This window comes from Eptatretus burgeri, chromosome 2 (genome assembly GCF_056783735.1).
Source record: "Eptatretus burgeri isolate ZD-2024b chromosome 2, Ebu_testis_v1, whole genome shotgun sequence".
Lineage (NCBI taxonomy): Eukaryota > Metazoa > Chordata > Myxini > Myxiniformes > Myxinidae > Eptatretus > Eptatretus burgeri.
In genome coordinates this window covers 88,529,910-88,551,101 of record NC_140962.1, presented here as the reverse complement: position 1 = coordinate 88,551,101, position 21,192 = coordinate 88,529,910, and the positions used below count along the sequence as shown (strand labels likewise).

The window sequence follows — 21,192 nt, the reverse complement described above, 5'->3', positions numbered from 1 at the left end:
GCCTGCCGGGTATGAGCTATGCAGCCTGAGGTACATCACCGAATATGATTGGTCCATTGCTATGATGTGTCTACCACAGAACAGACCAGTGATGGCAAGCTGACACACACACACACACACACACACACACACACACACACACACACACACACACACACACACACACACACACACACACACACACACACACATACTATATATATTATATATATATATATATATATATATATATATATATATATATATATATATATATATATATTGGAGCAAGTGTATGTGATTATGTATGTATGTATGTACGTACGAGGTCCGTCTAAAAAGTAACGGGACTGAGCCTGCTGTGTGCTCCACTTACACAACTTGAATGAACGGGTTGCGTCACAGTCTTTTGCAACATTCCAGCAATATATATGATTGGTGATGGTTGACTGCACTTATTGTGTGATTTCTTACAAGTCGTGCTTTCCACGTTGTCTAATCTGAGTCGTGGCGCTATCAGTTGTGAGCAGAGAGCCAATCTGAAGTTTCTTGCCAAGTTGGCAAAACACCTTCCGAATTGTTCGCAATGCTGCAGCAAGTCTACGGGGAAGAAACGATGTCATGTACACGTGCATTTGAATGGCACAAGAGGTTCAAAGAGGGACGGGAGGAGATTGAAGAGAATCCACGGTCTGGAAGACCTTCAACGAGCAGAACGGCGGATAACATCGAGCGTGTGAAGCAGATGGTACACACTGATCGTCGACTCATGGTACGGATGATTGCTGAGGAACTTTCCATCAACAAGGACACTGCCTGGAGCAACATCACTGAAAATCTCGAAATGTGCAAGGTGTGCGCAAAGATGGTCCCCAAGAAACAGAAACAGCAAAGTGTCACTGTCTGTCAAGACATTATCGAGCACCTCGAGGACGATCCAGATCTGCTCGGGAGAGTCATTACTGGCGATGAATCGTGGATATTTGAATACGATCCCGAAACCAAATGGCAGAGTCGTCAGTGGAAAAGTCCGGCATCACCAAATCCAAAGAAAGCAAGGATGTTGAAGTCAAAGGTCAAGGTGATGCTCATCGCGTTTTTTGACATCAAGGGCATCGTCCACTTCGAGTTTCTACCACAGGGTCAAACAGTGAATCAATACGTGAACAAGGAGATCCTCCGGTGCCTCATGAGATCACTCCAGGACAAGAGGAGGGTTCTGTGGGAGAACAACGCCTGGGTTCCCCACCATAACAAACACCCCTGCTCACAGTGCCCTGAGCATCCGACAGTTTCAGGCAGAGAGGAACGTTCCAACTCTGGAGCAACTCCCGTATTCGCCAGACTTGGCCCCTTGTGATTTTATCCTCTTCCCCAAGCTCAAGGGGGTGATCAAGGGGACCCGATTTCCTGATGTGGAGGCCATCAAAAAGGCCGTGATGACGGAGCTCCAGAGGATTCCAGAAGAAGCCTTCCTGGGGTGCATCAAAGCATGGAAGAAGAGGATGGACAAGTGTGTGAGACTGGAGGGAAACTATTTTGAAGGGGACAAGCTGTGATTTCAATATATTTTTTGGAATAAAATTTCTGTGAAGTCAGTCCCATTACTTTTTAGACGGACCTCGTATGTTTGTATATCTGTTCCTCACCCATTAGTTGGGCAGCTGACCAGACGTCACCCACAATTGTAACCTGAAATACTTAACCTAAAGCTCCCAGAGGACCCAAAAGACCCACCCAAGGACCAAAAAGACCCAAATGATGCCGAGGACTCAAATGACCCTGAGGCCCCAAAAGATCCAAAAGACATGAAAGACTAAAATGACCCTGAAGACCCCAAAAACCCAAAAAGTCTAAAAATACCAAAATGACCCCAATAACCCAAAAGACCCTGAAGATTCTTAAAGACCTAAAAGACCCCAAAGACGCATAAGACCCTGAAGACCCTGAAAACCCTATCCTCTTGATCTCTTTGCTGATGACTCCACCCTTTGCCGTACCATCTCACTCAGACTGGCAAACAACAGCTTCTCATCTTCCGGTCAGTATCCGGTCAACAGTATCCGGTCTCATCTTCCATTTGTGGTTGGTTGTTAATCTAAGCATGCTCACACAAGCAGATATGATTCAGAATGTAATGAGTTTGAAAATCAATGGCAAAGAATTTCTGTTTTTGTCCTGCCAACAGCACCTGTTTCAGTTCCTTCCCATGTTGGTAGAGGAGGTGGAGAACTTCACCAGCTTGTCATCACATGGACGGTAATAAAATTAGTGAAAAATGAATGATGTTTCGGAGGAGATAAGGATAAACGACATTATTTATGTAGTATTTTTGACTTTCTTGATGTAAACGCAGGGTTATTCTTAACACAAAACTGGTAAATTTTTTAGCCAAATCTGGTCATTGGTTATGGATGATCCACTTTCTGCTTTAATACATATTTTTTTTGTGTTTGTTGTATAAAATTCTAGATGTAGTAGGTGAATGAGCTAATAAAGCGGGTACTTCTCCATTTGAAAGTACTTTACTCAATAATCAAATGCAAGTCATTATCAATATGGTGGAGTTAAATGGGACTGAGTGAAATGGTCTTCCAGACACGGCAGATATCATTAAGATTTAGTATCAGCATAAGCCAGTGGTAAAGTTAATGTGAGTGTTAGCCTCTGCAAATATGTGGCCAAAGAAAATTGACTGATATTTTGAGCAAGTGGTTCAGAACTCATTTACAACAAGCCCAATGATGGAAGAGTTTGGCGAGTTTTCAACTCAGTCACTATGTTGTTAGTAGCAGCCTCAGAATTTAGTTGTTAAATTTATACATTACATTGTACAATCAAACCATCTTGACTTCTAAATTAATTCACAAAACTGTGACATTATACAAGGAGTTTTAGTCCTTACTACTTTTTTAAAGAGGTGTTGAGGCTAATTGAAGAGCAGAGCAACAAGGAGGAAAAGGATCAATAGACAGAAATGAGAAATGGGGAAGCAGGATGATGATGATGAAGGGGATGCAGGAGGATAGAAATGTATCACAGCTTTAAGATAGAAGTAGAAAAAAATTGTATGCACATCCATGAGCTCTTCAACACATGCTTATTCTTTCCCTTTCTTTTTCTCTCCAGGCAATGGTTTATCATTTTTTTTTTGTTATTGCTCCTTTTCCCCCTGTGTATGTTCACCACCCCACCCCACCCCTCACATACCCTTTGATAGTTTATGAACCTCCTGCCCTTCATCATTCAGCTCCTCCATGAGCCTATACCCTTGTATATAAATAGAGTTGAAACTGAAACTAGAACAGGTAAGGGTCTCAGTGGGTCTCGTAATGCTCAAAGTTAAAATTGGAGAAACCATGATGATGGTTGTCAATAGCATGGAAAATTATTGGAGGGAAGAGCATGAGGCAACAGATGTGGAAAGACCATTCTGCAAGCGATGTGAGAGAGGAATGAAAGAATGAAGGAAGCCTTAAGTTTGAACTTCGGAATTGAACTACTCTGATTCGGAATCAATTACACAGGAAGCAATGTTTTGCATTTGTAGTGGGGAAACAAGATATTAGATTTTAAATGCAACTTCCAGCTTAGTACTGAATGTGAAACACACAGAACCACCCACTGTGAGAAAGCAGTGTCAGCTCATTCATAGCTATCCCAAGTATCAGTCAGTGCTCCTTTAGCCCTTTTTATTTTAGCAATACCAGCCCACACCTTAGGAAGGGAATCAATCCATCGATGCATTTATGGCTCACTGGCCGTCATCTGCATGGAAAAGACTTCCTTAAGTGGACTTGCGATTAAATTATGATGAATGTACTTGACAAAAAATAGCAATGAGCATTATTCCTTTTGCATGCCACCTTGCCGACACAGTCGTGAAATGCAAATTGATGTGCATAGTGAAAGCTCTTGCAGAGAATTCCAAATGTCATTAGGTCTTCAATTGATAATGGAAAAATCTACATTTAAATTCAACAAATACAATTTACTGATCAGCGCAATAACTATAACAATCAATTGATTTTAATCAATATATTTGATTTGATTTGAAGTTAAGTGACTGGTTGATGACAAAACAATGTCCTTTCTCCAACAGCCTATCCCAAAAGAACTGCATTATGGTGAAGGTTTTGGTTACACAGTTGCATTCCGACCACAACAGAGTACTGAAGACTGGACACAAGTGATTGTAGATGATGCTCAGAAGTCCTACTATACCATTTCACATCCCAGCATTCCACCTTATACACCTTACTCAGTGCATGTTGGCACTTTCAACATTCTTGGAGAAGGTCCTGACAGCAATGAGACAATCATATTTTCTGGTGAAGCAGGTAGGTGAATGGAGTCTTTCCCTCTCCCCTGGAGAAATATCCCACTCATACACTGACACAAGGATGGATTATAATAGCCTCTCTCTTCCCTTCAGGAATGAGTGAAGCTAATAATGTTTGAATGACAATATTATGTCTTGAGTCTCCCTTTTCCCCAAAAGCTCAGTTTCCAAAAATATACATTTGTCAAGACACTTTTATTTCTTTCTTTGCTGAAACACTTCATAGCTCGTTTGAGTGCAGCCCCCTCTATTGTTTGACGATGCAATATGCAGGCTTTTGCACATTTGTTCATCAAACTGTCTCCTGGTGCAGCTTTGGCACTTTCCTCTGCAATGTATTGTTTATCGATTTTAAATTAATCATTACGATGTTTTGACAAAAGAGTACTCTCAAAATAAACATGTAAACAATAGTGCAGCATCACATAATGATTTATCCAGCCAACACCTGGGACTTGTTGAAAGCAGTTGAATTATCTCAAATTCATCATGTGATGACACTGAGATGGATGAGTTGAGCATCGCTTTTGTAAGTACGATAGTTTTCAAATTAGGAGCTTGGAGCGATTTCATGCATTATATGATACGATTTTCCATTATTTACTCTCACAGACTAATTAAAGTAGATCATCGAAATAATATTTCTGTTTTGAGGATCGGATATCGTCTGGACTAAATAAGTGTCAAAATCTGTTGTGAAACCTGATCATTTAAAGAAATAACGAGTCTTATAACTAAGCCGATGCACATATTTACTTTAAGCAAGCAAGGCTATTTCAATACCTCAATACATACACAAGAAAATGTATAATTCCCAAAGCTTTAAACTTATCTTTTTCTCCTGTTTGAAGAATTATATTGAGTGAACAAAAATTTTTTAGGAACGTGCCAAAATTAACCAGCTTCATTGAGCTGTATGATTGAATGCATTCACTGCTAGACCACACACCATGTCCGCCAGAGGGAATGCCTATCCAGAGCGTCTGCCAGATCTTTCTATATTTTCGGATGTTTCGTGATATGCTCTACAGGGAATCAAACCAAATCTCATAAATAAAAAACGGACATTTTAATATAACGTTATAACCTTTACACGGACTCCGAACCGATGTGCCATGTGACACGTGCACAGACAAGCAAGCAAAATGGCGCATTTTCTGTAATGTTAATTTCATCTGCGATTGAAGTTTGCAATGCCTCTCAGGTTATTCTGCATTCAGCTGCAACTCTTTTGTGGATGAAGTCATTTTATTTCATTAATTCATTTTATTTCATTGACTGCTGTGTGCGTGGTGAAGACAGGCGTTAAAGTTAAAGGGATCCTTTGCAGTATGCAGTGACAGCATGGCCAGACGTTCCTTGTCAACCATTTAATTGGACTGCTTGCATGAGTGCTTAAGCCACTTGCTGAGCGCCCATTTTCGACAGCGCGACCTTGCTCGTCACCCTGAGCGAGTGGTTAGTGCTCCGTCACCCTGAGCGAGTGGTTCGTGCTCCATCTCCCGGAATGAGTGGTTCGTGCTCTGTCACCCTGAGCGAGTGGTTCATGCTCCATCACTTTGAGCGAGTGGTTCATACTCTGTCACCCTGAGTGAGTGGTTCTTGCTCCATCACGCGAGTATCAAGCGAGTTGTTGTGAAACTACACTCGATTTCCGAGCCGTTTGCAGTATTAACATGTTTTCTAAATTACCGAGACTATTTTTTCCACCCGTCACATGCAGCTGTTTAGAAAGAATGATGTTTGTAAACATATCCCTTGATTGACCGTTTTTACAGCCATTTTTCCCTGCTGTGCAGGGGTTTGGCTTTTTTCTTGAGGCAATGTTTTTTTTTATGGCCGGATGCCCTTCCTGACGCCAACCCTGGTCGCCTCTTACGACACACAGGGATATGGTATACCTATTCTAACCGGGGCATACACCGGGACCAGTACACTGGCACTCATTTCGCCGACCTCGGAAGGATGACAGGCTGAGTCAACCCCCTGGTGTTAAGTCAGTGGCCCAACGGAGTTTGAACTCAGGACCTTTTGGATCCCAAGCCACTGCCCTAACCACTGCGCCAACACCAGGCTCGATTTATATCCCTGAAAATCGATCCTCGATCCTCGATATCCCTGAAACGTCGATTTAAGTGCAACATTGTTTTTTGGTGAAAGCTATGCAAGGTTTCTGGGTTATGTGCAGTAAGTACTGTAGTTAGTAATCACACTGACTCCAACCTGGCAAATTTCCGAAAAATTGCCGATGTCTGCCAAGCACCTGTTTGTGTGTGTGCGTGTGCATGTGCTCGTGTATGTGCGTGCGTGTTGTTCATAAAGCATAACATATTCTTTGTGCTAAGTCCCCTACCCACATATATCTCTCTCTCTCTCTCTCTCTCTCTCTCTCTCTCTCTCTCTCTCTCTCTCTCTCTATCTCTCTCTGTCTCTCTCTCTCTCTCTCTCTCACTCTCTCTCTGTCTCTCTCTCTCTCTCTCTCTCTCTCTCTCTCTCTCTCTCTCTCTCTCTCTCTCTCTGTCTCTGTCTCTGTCTCTGTCTCTCTGTCTCTCTGTCTCTCTGTCTCTCTGTCTCTCTGTCTCTCTCTGTCTCTCTCTGTCTCTCTCTGTCTCTCTCTGTCTCTCACTCTCTGTCTCTCTCTCTGTCTCTCTCTCTGTCTCTCTCTCTCTCTCTCTGTCTCTCTCTCTGTCTCTCTCTCTCTCTCTCTGTCTCTCTCTCTCTCTGTCTCTCTCTCTCTCTGTCTCTCTCTCTCTCTGTCTCTCTCTCTCTCTGTCTCTCTCTCTCTCTGTCTCTCTCTCTCTCTGTCTCTCTCTCTCTCTGTCTCTCTCTCTCTCTGTCTCTCTCTCTCTCTGTCTCTCTCTCTCTCTGTCTCTCTCTCTCTCTGTCTCTCTCTCTCTCTGTCTCTCTCTCTCTCTGTCTCTCTCTCTCTCTGTCTCTCTCTCTCTCTGTCTCTCTCTCTCTCTGTCTCTCTCTCTCTCTGTCTCTCTCTCTCTCTGTCTCTCTCTCTCTCTGTCTCTCTCTCTCTCTGTCTCTCTCTCTCTCTGTCTCTCTCTCTCTCTGTCTCTCTCTCTCTCTGTCTCTCTCTCTCTCTGTCTCTCTCTCTCTCTGTCTCTCTCTCTCTCTGTCTCTCTCTCTGTCTCTCTCTCTGTCTCTCTCTCTGTCTCTCTCTCTCTCTCTCTCTCCCCACTCCCAACACAGTGCAGTACTTTCCTCCTGCATCTCCTCTCTCACTCTCCCCTCCCCTCTCTCTCCATCTGTCTCTGGATATATCCGGACGGTGGTTATGTCTGGACTGTGTTTGTCTCCGGATGTGCCCTGGCAGGGTTTGTCTCCAGACATGCCCTGGCAGTGATTATGTCCGGATGGGAGTTTGTATCCGGACGTGTCCGTGCAGTGTTTGTCTCTGGCCAGCTTGGCTCCGTGCGCATCCAGGCAGTGTTATTCTCCGGAGAGCTTGGCTCTGGACGTGTCTGGGCAGTGCTTATGTCTGGAGGGGAGTTTGTTTCCAGACTTGTCCGGACAGGAGTTCGTCTCTGGATGAGAGTTTGTCTCCGGGCTGTGTTTATAGTACGAGTGGTAAAAAATGGATTTCAGACATTATTTTGTTTCATTCTTCACTGTTATTCTATCCAGAATCACTTTGGTGAAACAGCATGATTTGTAATTAATGCTCCACCGCACATCTGCCTTCCCTTACTCTCACCTCACACTATCTTCCCTTCCCCCACCCCTCCTCACTCCACTCCCTCCTCTCTCCTTTCCCCTCCACCTCTTCACTCTCCCCATTCTCTCTCCCCCACCCCTCTCTCCCTCTTCCCCCCTCTTTCACCCTCCCCCTTTAGTATTACCATCAGTGAAGCAATGGGTGGTATTTGCTAGTACATAATATTTGCAGCCCACTCTAAAACACAGGTGAGGCTCTGTGATTGTTCAGGGTTGTATATCAGCTTTTGGTGTCAGAAAACTTGTTTTGAGAGATGGGGTCAAAAACGACATATAGCACAATATTTCAAAAAGTTGTGGACAGATTATGCCAAAACTTGGTGGATGAGTTGGATATGTGACAATAACAAGTCGATTCGATTTTGGTTAAGGTCCATATGCAGATCCGGCCTAATGGTGAGATACAAAAATTAAACTGTTCAGCCTGGCGGAGGTATGCGCTCTCGTGAGTGTCGTTCTTGTTGATTTTGTGATGGGGTTAACTATGACAACACAGCAAAACAATTTTTTGCAAACATAATTAAACCAAATGAAAAGAGGTGAGGAATGTGCTTAACCAATCTATACTATAAGAGGTGTGTGAGTGTGTGTGTGTGTGTGTGTGTGTGTGTGTGTGTGTGTGTGTGTGTGTGTGTGTGTGTGTGTGTGTGTGTGTGTGTGTGTGTGTGTGTGTGTGTGTGTGTGTGTGTTGCCTTTTTCTCAGAGATGGCTGATCAGATCTTCATCATTCTTTCAGTCTCATCAGTGAGTGCCCAGGAGTGTTTTAGGCAAAAAAAAAAAAAAATTTGAAAATTTTGAAAAAAATGCTTTGATATTCTTTTGGGTGGTTTTTCCCACTCCCCCCATACCCCCATTGTTTATAGTGCCAAACCCTTTTTGATTAATTTCAGTTATATTCAAGGACACATACACTGATGATCCAAAACATTATGACCACTGACAGGTGAAGTGAATAACATTGATTATCTTGTTACAACGGCACCTGGAAAAACGGGCAGGAGTAAAGACCTGAGCGACTTTGACAAGGGCCAAATTGTTATGACCAGACGACTGGGTCAGAGCATCTCTGAAACGGCAAGGCTTGTGGGGTGCTCCCGGTCAGCAGTGGTGAGTACCTACCAACAGTGGTCCGAGGAGAAACAAACCACAAACCGGCGACAGGGTGTTGGGCGCTCAAGGCTCATTGATGAGCAAGGGCAACGAAGGATATCCCTTCTGGTCAGAACCGACAGAAGGTCTACTGTGGCACAAGTCACAAAATATTGTAATGGTGGTCATGGGAGGAATGTGTCACAATCCACAGTGCATTGCACCCTGCTGCGTATGGGGCTGCGTAGCCACAGACCGGTCAGAGTGCCCATGATGACCCCTGTCCACCATTGAAAGCACCTACAATGGGCATGCCAATGTCAGAACTGGACCTTGGAGCAGTGGAATAAGGTCGCCCGGTCCGATGAGTCCCGTTTTCTTTTCGATCACGTGGATGGCCGTATACATGTGCACCGTTTACCTGTGGAAGTGATGGCACCAGGATGTACTGTGGGAAGATGACAAGCCGGTGGAGGGAGTGTGATGCTCTGGGCAATGTTCTGCTGGGAAACGCTGGGTCCGGCCATCCATGTGGACGTCAATTTGACAGGTGTCACCTACCTGAACATCGTTGCAGACCAGGTACACCCCTTAATGGCAATGGTATTCCCTGATGGCAGTGGCCTCATTCAGCAGGATAATGCATCCTGCCACACTGCACACATCGTTCTGGAATGGTTTGAGGAACATGATGAAGTGTTTACGGTGTTGCCCTGGCCTCCAAATTCTCCAGATCTCAATCCGATTAAGCATCTGTGGGATGTGCTGGACCGACAAGTCCGATCCATGGTGGCTCCACCTCGCAACTTACAGGACTTGAAGGATCTGCTGCTAATGTTTTGGTGCCAGATACCACAGGACACCTTCAGGGGTCTTGTAGAGTCCATGCCTCGGTGTGTCGGTACTGTTTTGATGGCACATGGAGGACCAACAGCATATTAGGCAGGTTGTCATAATATTTTGTCTCATCAGTGTATGTGTAAATAAATATAAAACAATTATCACACATTTAAATACAAATAAAGCTCTACCAGAAACAGTCAAAGTTTGCGGTACACCTTCTTCCTGAACGGCACCACATTTATAGATCGGGGGCAAACTTTAGCCAGAAGCATCAATGGCACATTCCCCAGCATCCATTTGATGGATAATTAATATATAATTCCACTTGTAAGGAAACACATTTTTTCCAATGCCTAATCTAGAGTGTTTACAAAGTCCCATTACTCCCTCCACAGAACCTGATAAATGAATATATCAATATTATGAACACACGAGAAGTATAAATGTAAACTATGAACACAACAAACATTTGTTGTCATAAAAACCAAAGTATTAAAATGGACATACGAAATGCACCAGGGTAAATGATGATTTGGGGAATTGGGGGGGGGGGGGGTAGGGGGGGGTAATGGAACTTTGTGACCACCCTGAACAGTACATTACATGTCTCTTTTGCAATCTCTTGGTTTCGGGACTCATGGTCACTTGACAGTTGTAATTCCATGGGGTTTCCGCAAATCTCACGGGATTGAGAGTTGACAGGCGACCGTGACTGGCCATTTTAAAATCACTCGCTCTATAGTGCCTACACCTTTGTAGCTACGTGAAATGGTGAAAGGTAATATTAAATGACCCCTGATCACATTATTTTGTGGGAGTGGGGAAGTGTTTTAGGCCCCCACAAAAAATAGACCGGGCAATGCTGGGCACCCTTGCTAGTATGATATAAATAAAGAAAAGCCGAGGCTTACAACAGGCAAGTTGGAAGGGACTATTGTGGGAAATATCATTTCAAGAAGAACGACAATAATCATGGTAAGTTTTTGAAAAGTAAAAAGAAAAAGAACAATCTTTTGAGAGTAAGAAAAAAGCAACACCTGTGAGACAACAGGTTGAAATTGGTTGTCATTTTCTGCTTTTGAAAACTTGATGAACTTCCTGTGAGTAATTTGCATTAATGCAATACGTATTAACTAGCAGAAAGATTATAACTCACAAGTATGTGCATGTAAGCTCACTGTAGAATTTATTTTTAAGAATGCAAGGTGGCAGTAAAATGGGAGAAAAACATTTGTTTGAATGGTGCATAAAGTCACATGTTCAAGAGTCGTGAAGGATTGTGTTGTCATCGATACAATTTATGACTTTTGTGCTTTGTACATTTGTCATTTATATGTTTTGTATTTCGCAGAACCAACTGCTGCACCTTCTGTTGTGGGTGCTACTAGCCTGTCAGCATTCACAGCCGCTGTGTGTTGGATGCCTATACATCCAGCAACTGTCCGAGGAGTCTTGCTCGGTTACAGGGTAAGAGGCCACACAAAGACTGCACACCGCACAAAACACACACCCACACACACGACCCTTCAGTTTGGTTTCATGACTGGGAAACACCAGAAAATTTTTGAATGAGTGATATTTATGCTGTTCAAAATGTGCAGCATTGAGTCATTTGTTCAAATATGAAAGCACTACCGAACTGGAGCTGTAGCTTATCTGGGCCCTGGCCTAATGTTGTGACCCAAATTTGGTTGCATTCTGACTGGTGGGTTGTTGGAACCCAAACAGAAGATTTTTGAAGGAATTTAAGTGATTTTCCCAAAAATTGCCTGTCAGCCATTTTGACACCCTTTTGGTCACATGTTTAGCATGACTTGTGCAATTTTACATCCCTACCCTGACCTAATGTTGTAACCCAAAAGTGGTAGCATCCTAATGTTGTAGCATTCTGACTAGTGAATCAGGAGAAGATTTTGGATGAAATTTGTGTCCACCACTTTGACGCACTTCCAGTCACATGATCAACATAGCCTCTGCAATTTAACATCAGGACTATGTCCTAATGTTGTAACCAAATTTGGTAGCATTCTGACTGGGGGGTCTGGAGAAGATGATTTTTGAAGGAATTTGCACGACCTCCATTTTGACCTACTTCCAATCATGTGACTGGAACAAGCTTTGCAATTCCTGTTACCAGTCAGGAGAGGCACATTGCTGCCAAGTTTCAGCTGGATCGGCCTAGCGGCTTGGCCGGAGAAGTCGAAAAAGGAGATGAACGGACGGGACGGACAGTGCGTGATGCAATATGTGAGGTATACCTTATCGGGAATGAAAATTCCAGAGAAGCTAATGATATAGCTGCCCAGTAGGCAAGGCTCATGTCTGACTTTTCGATAACGGCGTTCTTCATCCAGGATTGTATGTCAGTTAAAAGCTAGTTGTTGTGAGATTTGTGAGTAAGCATCAATAAATGCCTGTAAATTAATGATTACAATTTATGGTTAAATGTTATAAGTTTTTTGTTTCGCACAGATCAGTAAATTGTAGTATAAACTGCTTGATGTCATGAGATAATTTTGACTAGATGGCAATATTGTACTGTAAACTGCCTAGGGAGATTCGTGTAGATGCTGGAACAATCTCAGACAAAACTTCCAACATGTACTAAAATCGCATTTGCTGGAAGGCACGGGATTGTTCTGTGATACCATATGAACCTGCGAGAGTGAGGTGTAGAGAGACGGGTGACATGTGACAAGAAGTGTGCTTTGATTGTCCCCGTGCTCGATGTAACTATGATGAGTGAACGAGGTGTTAATGTCCAGAGCGGTTGTTAAATGCATGGATCCAATTCTAATCAGGTTGATTAAAACTCATTAAGATTCGTGTCAGGAAAGAATTCCTTTGTGCTTTTGAAATCATCCTGGATGGGCCAATGTATGAAAGAGAACACCGTGACAAGACTCAAAGGTTCGACAGCCCAGGAGGACGAGGTGAACATACGTGCGTTGTGCTGGCAGGACTGGGACACTGGGCGGTGGGAATCGGAGTTGGAGTGCACGTAATTGTGAACTTCCTCATTTGACTTTGTATCTGTTTATTTGAAATACAAGTTTCAAAAACTTTATGCTGTTGGTGTGGTCATTGTATCATCACTCAGAGGTCACAGACACCAACTGACAAAGATTCATTTGAGTGGGAGCTGACCTGTATGTTCATTCATGACCCTGGATTGCAGTCGTTAGAGAACGTGCTGGGTTCGGCACCATGAACAACATACGTACACCAAAGGGTAGGAAACTCCCAAAGGTGTGCATATCATCCCCACCTCTGACATTTTTGGCGACTGTGACAGGATCTGTCAGTGGTAAGAGGCTTTACGGTGTCATAGAAACAGCAGACGAGGAAGACTACGCATAAGCCACGGTGCTGCTGTTGTGATCTGAGTTCAAATCGATCCACTCATTCATCTGCCATGGAATTTGACAAGTGAATTGAGCAAGCCGATGAGCTTGGACTGAAGGGAGAGACACTAATGGCATTTGTTAAAGAACATCAAGTGGCTGCAAAAGAAGAGAAGGCTCATGAACGTGAGGAGAGACAAGTGGAGCGTGAGACACACAAAGAGGAAGCGCAGCATGAGGAACGCAAAGAGGAATCGCAGCGTGAGGAATGTGCACAGAAAGAGGAGGCGGAGGGTGAGGAACGCAAAATGGAGACGAAGCATAGCGAACGAGCTTGGGAAGCCAAACATATGAAGGAGGAAATGCGAATGAAGATGGAATTGGCAAGAATATGGTTGGAGATTGAAGCAGCTGCAGATGCTCGCACCGCACCTGACACTGGTGATGTAAGACTAATCGTGAACAAGCCGAAGCTCCCCACAATTGATGAGAAACGCGATGAACTGGATGCGTACCTTGAGAGATTTGAGCGCTTCGCTGTGAGTCAACATTGGAACAGAGAGGACTATGCAGTTAGTTTCAGCCCCCTACTGATGACAGGCAAAGCATTCTCGGTGTATACAAGTATGCCCTCCGAGAATGCTCACGATTATGATCACTTGAAAGTGGCTTTGCTGAAGAGGTATGAACTGACAGAGGAGGGATATCATCAGAGGTTCAGAGAAACGAAATCTGATGAAGGTGAAACTGTGTTTCAGTTCGTGACATGTTTGAGACGGTGCTTTACACAATGGACTTTGATGGCAGAGTGTGAACGTAGCTTTGTAGCATTAACCCACTTGTTGGTTCGTGAACAGTTCCTTCGTGTGTGTTCTACGGAGATGGCTCTGCTCCTACGTGAGAGAGTGCCTCAGAACACTAAAGCAATGACAACCTTGGCTGAGCAGTATATTGAAGCACATGGTGGGTGTATTACTGGGCGGTCAGTCAAGACGAAGGAACTCACAATTAAACCAAGATCAGACAGCTTGCTGCACAAGACTGAACCATCTCAGCCTACAAAGCCCCAATTCAGTAGAAGCAAGAGGGAATGCTTCAATTGTACTGCACAAGAAAGGCCACATGATGACCGAATGTTTATTGAGGAAGGCAGCTCAGATGAGGCCACAACAGATGGCAGCCAGTACAGTGCATGACTTAGAGGAAAAACGTTATGTACAGAGCAGAGCCAAAAAAGCAGTCTGCATCAGCTGCGCAAAAGTGTCTTGAGGAAATGTGGGTGAACAAAAGAGGATTTCAGTCAACACCTATGGTTTTCAGCAGTTGTGAGAAAACCACCACTGGCATTGCCAATGGCAATATCACCATGGATGAAGGCTAGGTGGGTTCACAGAAAGTGACAGGACTCTAAGACTCAGGATGTCGTGCAGCTGTGAAGAAAGACCTGGAGACTATAAGGCAGATGACTGACTAGGTAGACTCCTGCAAGCTGATTGATAGTACATTGCGTCACTATCCAGTTGCAAAGATCCACATGGACACAACGCACTACATCGGAAAGGTGGAGGTTATGTGCCTGGGGGACCTCAAGGATCCAGACCTAAAACTGGATTCCACAGCTTGCACAAGCAGCAGTAACAAGAGCACAGACCAAACGCAACAAGAACGACATCAAACCATTGAAGGTTGTCATAATCTGACACTCCTAAAGTGACTGTGCAAGAGCTCGAGCAAGTTCAGAAGGAAGATGTCTCAATTCAAAGGTTGTGGAAGGAGGTGCAGGATATCAGAGATCATGAGACATGGGACAAGAGCAAGTACAGGCTCGAAATCCACAAAGGTGTCTGACACCGTATGGACACAATGGACAGGACCGAGGTGAAGCAAGTCATCATTCCGACCAATTATCGGGAGGCCGTGATGAAAGTGGCACACAAATCTATTGTTGGAATTCATGTTAGAGCGAAGAAGACAACTGACAGAATAACAATCAACTTCGATTGGTCATGAATAACTGGTGATGTCAGCAGATTCTGCAAGTCCTGCGACGTCTGCCATAGGACCATCCCCAAAGAGAGGGTTTCCAATACACCATTGGGAACCATGCCGTTTATCGAGGAGCCCTTTCGCAGAGTGGCCATGGACCTGATAGGACCGTTGTCCCCAGTGTCTGATAAGGGCAACCGGTACATCTTGACCATTGTGGACGATGACACTAGGTACCCTGAAGCAATTGCTCTCCCCTAGATTGAGACGGAGAGGGTCTTGGAAGCACTGATGGAAGTCTTCTCCCGAGTAGGACTCCCACTAGAGGTATTCAGCGACTGACATACTCAATAAACATCGGACCTAATGAAGGAGGTGTGTCGACTCATTGCGATGAAACAATTCTTCATGACACCATATAACCCCAGGTGCAATGGACTTTGTGAATGGGTCAACAGAGTTCTGAAGAGAATCCTGAGGTTGATGCTGCATAATTTACGTAACAATGACCACTACGTGGATGACATCCTGATGCACATGGTCAGATGGGAATATCATGTAAAAACACTGCGGAAACTTTTTAAGCAGCTCAGAGAAGCAGATTTGACTCTTCGGCTTTCCAAATATTACGTTGTATTTCACTTGCTGGAGTTTGTGGGAAACCGAGTGGGAAAAGGTCATGTAGAGATGGAGGAAGAGAAACTCACCTGCATCAGAAATTCCCCAGTACCGACGACCAAAAGACAGGTTAGATCATTCCTGAACTTGGTGGGGTACTCTAGGAGGTTTATACCGAGCTGTGCATATGAAGTTGTGCTCCTCACTGACCCCAACAAAAAGGGTCAGCCCAACCACATTCCGTGGGAGGCACCCCAACAGAGGGCATTTGAAAGGATCAATAACCTTCTTTGCAAGGCCCTGTACTTTGGAGTCCCGACTTTGCCAGACCATTCATCGTGCAAACGGATGTATCTGATGTCGGAATCGGAGCGGTGTTGTTGCAGGAGTACGAGAACAGAATCTTTCCTGTAATGTATGCCAGTAAGAAACTTCTGCCACGGGAAAGGCACTACTCGGTGATAGAACATGAATATCTCGCTGTCAAGAAATTCCAGAACTACATCAAGGGATGAGAGTTCATTATACAGACTGATCATCAGCCCCTGTCTTACTACATACAGAAGTGTAAGATTGACAGTGCGAGGATAATGCAGTGGGCGTTGTTCCTTCGAAACTATCGGTTCTGTATTCAAGCCATTAAGAGATCCGAGAATGTGGACGCTGATTGTATAAGTTGACTGTGATTGTTTGTTTTTTATTTGTTTTGCACTCTAATTTTAACTGACTGTTGTAAAAAAAATATGTATTTGTAATAATATTTTTTCGAAAGGTGGGGCTTATTTGTCAGTTAAAAGCTAGATGTTGTGAGATTTGTGAGTAAGCATTAGTAAATCCCTGTAAAATAAACGATTAAAATTGATGGCTAAATGAAACCAGGGGGATGGACTCTCTTCAGGGTGCAATAGGGGACTCTCAACGACTGCAATAGGGGTGGGCAGATCCGACTCATTTTATTATGCACGAAAGGAGATTGCTGCCAATTGTGATCTCTCATTCATGATTGTCGAATAACAGTTTGTTTTTCGGATCATCACTGACATATCTGATTCAGAGGTGCATCATAAGCTTATGGCTGAGAGAGATCTCACACTAATACATACTCTGGACATGTGTCAGCGAGGAAGCCAGCAGGAATATTGATGATATGTTGTCTGGACATCAAGCCCGAGCTGTCATCACTAAGACCTCGCTTCAGCCACCAGTTGTTCGTTGGATTGTCTTGATTGCTGACATATTCCACACATTACAGAGGAAGCAACATTCACCGCAGATTCATGAAGATGGTAACTACTTTGAGAGTGATTATATTGGTACCCTGGAGGCGCTCCTGAAGACTGGGGCTCAGGCAAATATCACCGTTCCTGCACACCTGCAGCATCTTGGTATGATCCTGATAACTTGGATGATGGAAACCATCGACGAGTGGTGAATGAAGACGGTACTCCGATGAAGCGTGTGGGCACTGTTCACGTTTTTATCCATCATGGAGAGAAATCAGTTTGTGAAATGAGCATGTTCAACAGGTGCGGAATGTATTTCTCTGGTCGTTAACACAGTATCACATTAAACCCACAGAAATTTCACTTTGCTCAAAACAGTGTCAAATTTTGTGGCTACATCATCAATCGTGATGACGTCGCATCGGATCTGCACAATTTGAGTGCTATTGTGGACTTTCCTACACCTACCAACGTCACTGACTTGCGGTCATTCATGGGTTTCGTTCATCAGTTGGATAGTTTTTCGACTAAGATTTTGACTGCATCGGATCCGCTCTGTAGCTTCTTGAAGAATGGATCAGTCTTCGATTGGACAACCAATAATGACAGCACATTTCTTGATTATGAAACGTGCTCTTCCATCACCACATGTTCTTTCGCACTTCGACCCTTGGTTACCTACAATGATACAGATCGACGCATCCCATCTCAAGCGACTTAGAATCAACCGAGCTCTACAGTCGTCAGTCATTCTTTGTGGACCTTGGTGTCCCAGTTTGTATTCAAACTGATGGCGACCCACAGTTTGCATTCTATGAATTCTGGGAATTCATGGACCATTGGGGAGTTAACTATGACTTCTCCACACCACACTTTCCACACTTGAATAGACATGTAGAAGCAGCAGTCAAAGCCATTAAGACACTGGTTGCTAAGACTATGTACAATGGCAATCTCGATGACAATGCATTTTGCCGCAGCTTGCTTGAATTGTGTAACACGCCATGCACATCTGGATGTTCACCAGCTCAGTTTCTCTTCAGGCATCCAACACGAACTGCTGTTCTTGGACATCAACACACTTTCTCACCACAGTGGCAGATGGCTGCTGCCGAGTATAATGCTAAAGCCGCTGAAGTATGTGCAAAAAACAGCACGCATTACAACCAATCATCCAAACCTCTCCTGCCACTTTGTGTCAGCACCTCAGTGTTGGTACAAGATCCACAGATGAAACAGGACAAGACCAGTGTGGTCATCGGTGTTGGACATTGCCAGGGCTATCACGTTAAACTGCTGTTGGGCAGTCTATTGGAGGAACCAGGTTTTCCTTCATCTGTATGTCCCTCGCTGCTCCAATATGGACAGTGATGGCCACAAGCAAGAACAGAACAGTCTCCTACCCAAAGAAGCAAGTGAGATTCGACTTATCATTCCATTTCAGCCCATGTTAATGCCGAGAACCTACGCGACTTGATCTGTAATTCGTTATGCCTGAACTCTTGCTCCATATTTTGCTTGTGTTCTTATGACTAAGCATATGGTTATTGACACTTGTTATAGTATATGTACTCATACTGATCGATTTGGGGGGGGGGGGGACTGTTACCTCATGTAAAGCTCCTCCATGTGTCATCGGTTTGAAGGGAAGGGGAGATGTTGGATACTGTAAAACTCCTTGGTATTACGCATATCGTATTATGTAACCATTTCCGTGTCCGGAAAGGAGTAGTCGGTGTGCTCAGTGTTGGCCAACAGCTGAGCCCTGTGTGTTTGATCATCGTGTTGTTTGAATAAACTTGTACGTTTATTTCTGACTTACTGAAACTTTAACACTATGGAACTGCCTTCTATTGGTCGTTCTTTCCCACTCCACCCTTCAGAGCTTCAAGCAGGCAATGCACCACCACCTGTCTCAACAACAACCTGACCCATAATATTTAATACCCCTGTTAACCCTCCAACACCCAACCCTACTCTCTTACTTATTCATTACAGTCTGTCTCTGTCTCTGAGTCTGTCTTGCTCTTCTTTTTTTTCTTTTTTTGTATACCTTGTCGAGGCTCGTATGAGAGCTAACACACAACGCACAACAAGGGGAGCATGAGACAAGAGGGGCGGGAGTGGGAAGGACAAAACAGTGGGGAACAGAGACATTAGGAGATCTGTGGAAGGCAGAGGGATGGGTCGAGGAACATGGGGAAACAAGATGGACATTACAGGGACTTTCAGGAAAGAAAGCAGGGAATTTGAAGGAGGTGGGCTTGGGTGGATTATCGGGGGTAGAAAAGATCGAGGATTTGGATGGGGGTGATTTGTTGCGTGATTCACAAATAAGAGGTGATGTGAACAGCTGTTTTGAAGAATGGGATTGAATAATGAGGGAGTTAATTCCAAAGGTGGGGAAAAAAAGAGGAATGAAAGAATGAAGGTGAGCAGTGATTTGTGATTTTGGTAGTTTTACCAGAAGGGGGTTGTTGGCGGACCTTGAGCACCCTGCGGAAATGTGGTGGGGATAAATCGCAGAGAGAGTAGGGGGGGGCGAGACTGGAGAGGAGACGGTGGAAGACAGAAAGGCCACCGACCAGCTTGCGGTGAGAGAGTGAGAGGCCCAAAGACTCAGCCTCATCGTGGGAGATGCCAATGATCCGAAATGCCTTGGTTTCCACAGCGTGAAGCTGAAAAAGGTGAGAGGCAGGAGCATCAGCCCAGAGGGGATAGCAGTACTCCATCAGGCAGCGGACGAAAGCTTTGTAAGTGGTCAGGAGCTCAGGTGGCCGAGGAAGGACTTTGCACGACGGAGGATTCGCAGTTGGCGACTGGCTTTGGAGGCGAGGTTTGAAATGTGGCTTTCCCAGGAAAGGTCATGGCAGATAGTGAGACCCAGAAGCTTGAAAGAAAGGACTTCTTCCAGAGGATTGTTGAGAAAGTGGATGGGGTTTTTTTCTAAACGGTCCTTTCGGAGAGACATAGTTAGAGTGTGAGATTTGTCCGGATTTAAAGACATGTTCCACGTGCTGGACCAGTTTGTGATTTTATCCAGATATCCAGTGAGCGAAGAAGTTGCTGCTTGCCGGTCTGAGGGATGACAGATGGTATGGCAGAGGGTGGATTCTGTTCATTTATTCCCTTGTTGGTTGTGCCCAATTGTTGCCACACTATCCAACTGTAAATTTTGTCTTGCTTTTCTATTATCCTCACTCTTGTAGAGAAAATAAACTTATGTTTAACAAATATCACTGAAGTATTATATTCATAATTTTGTTGATCATGCAGAACTTACTTTTCTCTACTCTGTAGATATTGAGATGAAGGAATCAATTCCTGTATCTGCAACAAAGTTGATTTCAAACTTTGTTCACATTATTTATATAATATACCCTGTTACCATAGTAATGGCCAACAAAGAAGTAATGACCACAATACTGAGTTTTTAACTGTGTCCCTCAGATCCAATACTGGATCGCTGACTGGAATGATACTCAGTTGGTGTTGACTTCAGCAAATGAAACATCAAAGGAACTCTCGGGACTTCTACCTTCAACTACTTATATTGTGGAAATCCGGGCCTATAACAGCGCCGGATTTGGTCCTCCAAGTGATCTTATCAACGTTACTACCCTCAAGCCACGTGCGTGAGCTGCTCAAAATATGTTTTTTTATTTTAAACTAGCAACTACAACCCATCGCTTTGCTAACGGGAATACTAGACGGGGGGGGGTGGGAAGAGGAGGGAGGGGAAGGGATGCAAGGGGCGGTGGGGAGAGGAGGAAGGGGAAGGGATGGAAGGGAGGGAGAGAGGCAAGGGGTGGGAGAGAGAGGGATAGGGGTGGGACAGAGAGAGCGGTGCGATAGAGGAAAGGGAAGTATAGGGGTGGGATAGTGGTGAGAGAGGCAGAGGGTTGGATAGGGGTGAGAGAGGCAGAGGGGTAGGATAGGGGTGAGAGAGGCAGCAGAAGGAGCGGGGAGTGGGAGTGAAGAGAGAGAGAGGAGGAGGGGGGATTTTGGGGCAGATGTGACACCCAGCTGAACGTCCGTTCGAGAG

General features: G+C 44.3%; 1 protein-coding gene across 5 annotated transcripts in view; it reads left to right on the top strand.

Moving 5' to 3' along the window:
• LOC147032524 (contactin-3-like) overlaps window positions 1-21,192 on the top strand; it is a 217,909-nt gene that overhangs the window by 182,659 nt on the left and 14,058 nt on the right. For all 5 annotated transcript variants that reach the window (XM_085870233.1, XM_085870237.1, XM_085870235.1 and 2 more), the window contains 4 exons: window positions 2,168-2,238; window positions 4,082-4,319; window positions 11,328-11,443; window positions 20,598-20,778. In XM_085870233.1, the coding sequence (XP_085726359.1) occupies window positions 2,168-2,238; window positions 4,082-4,319; window positions 11,328-11,443; window positions 20,598-20,778 (606 nt within the window). The remainder of the gene's footprint in view (window positions 1-2,167; window positions 2,239-4,081; window positions 4,320-11,327; window positions 11,444-20,597; window positions 20,779-21,192) is intronic.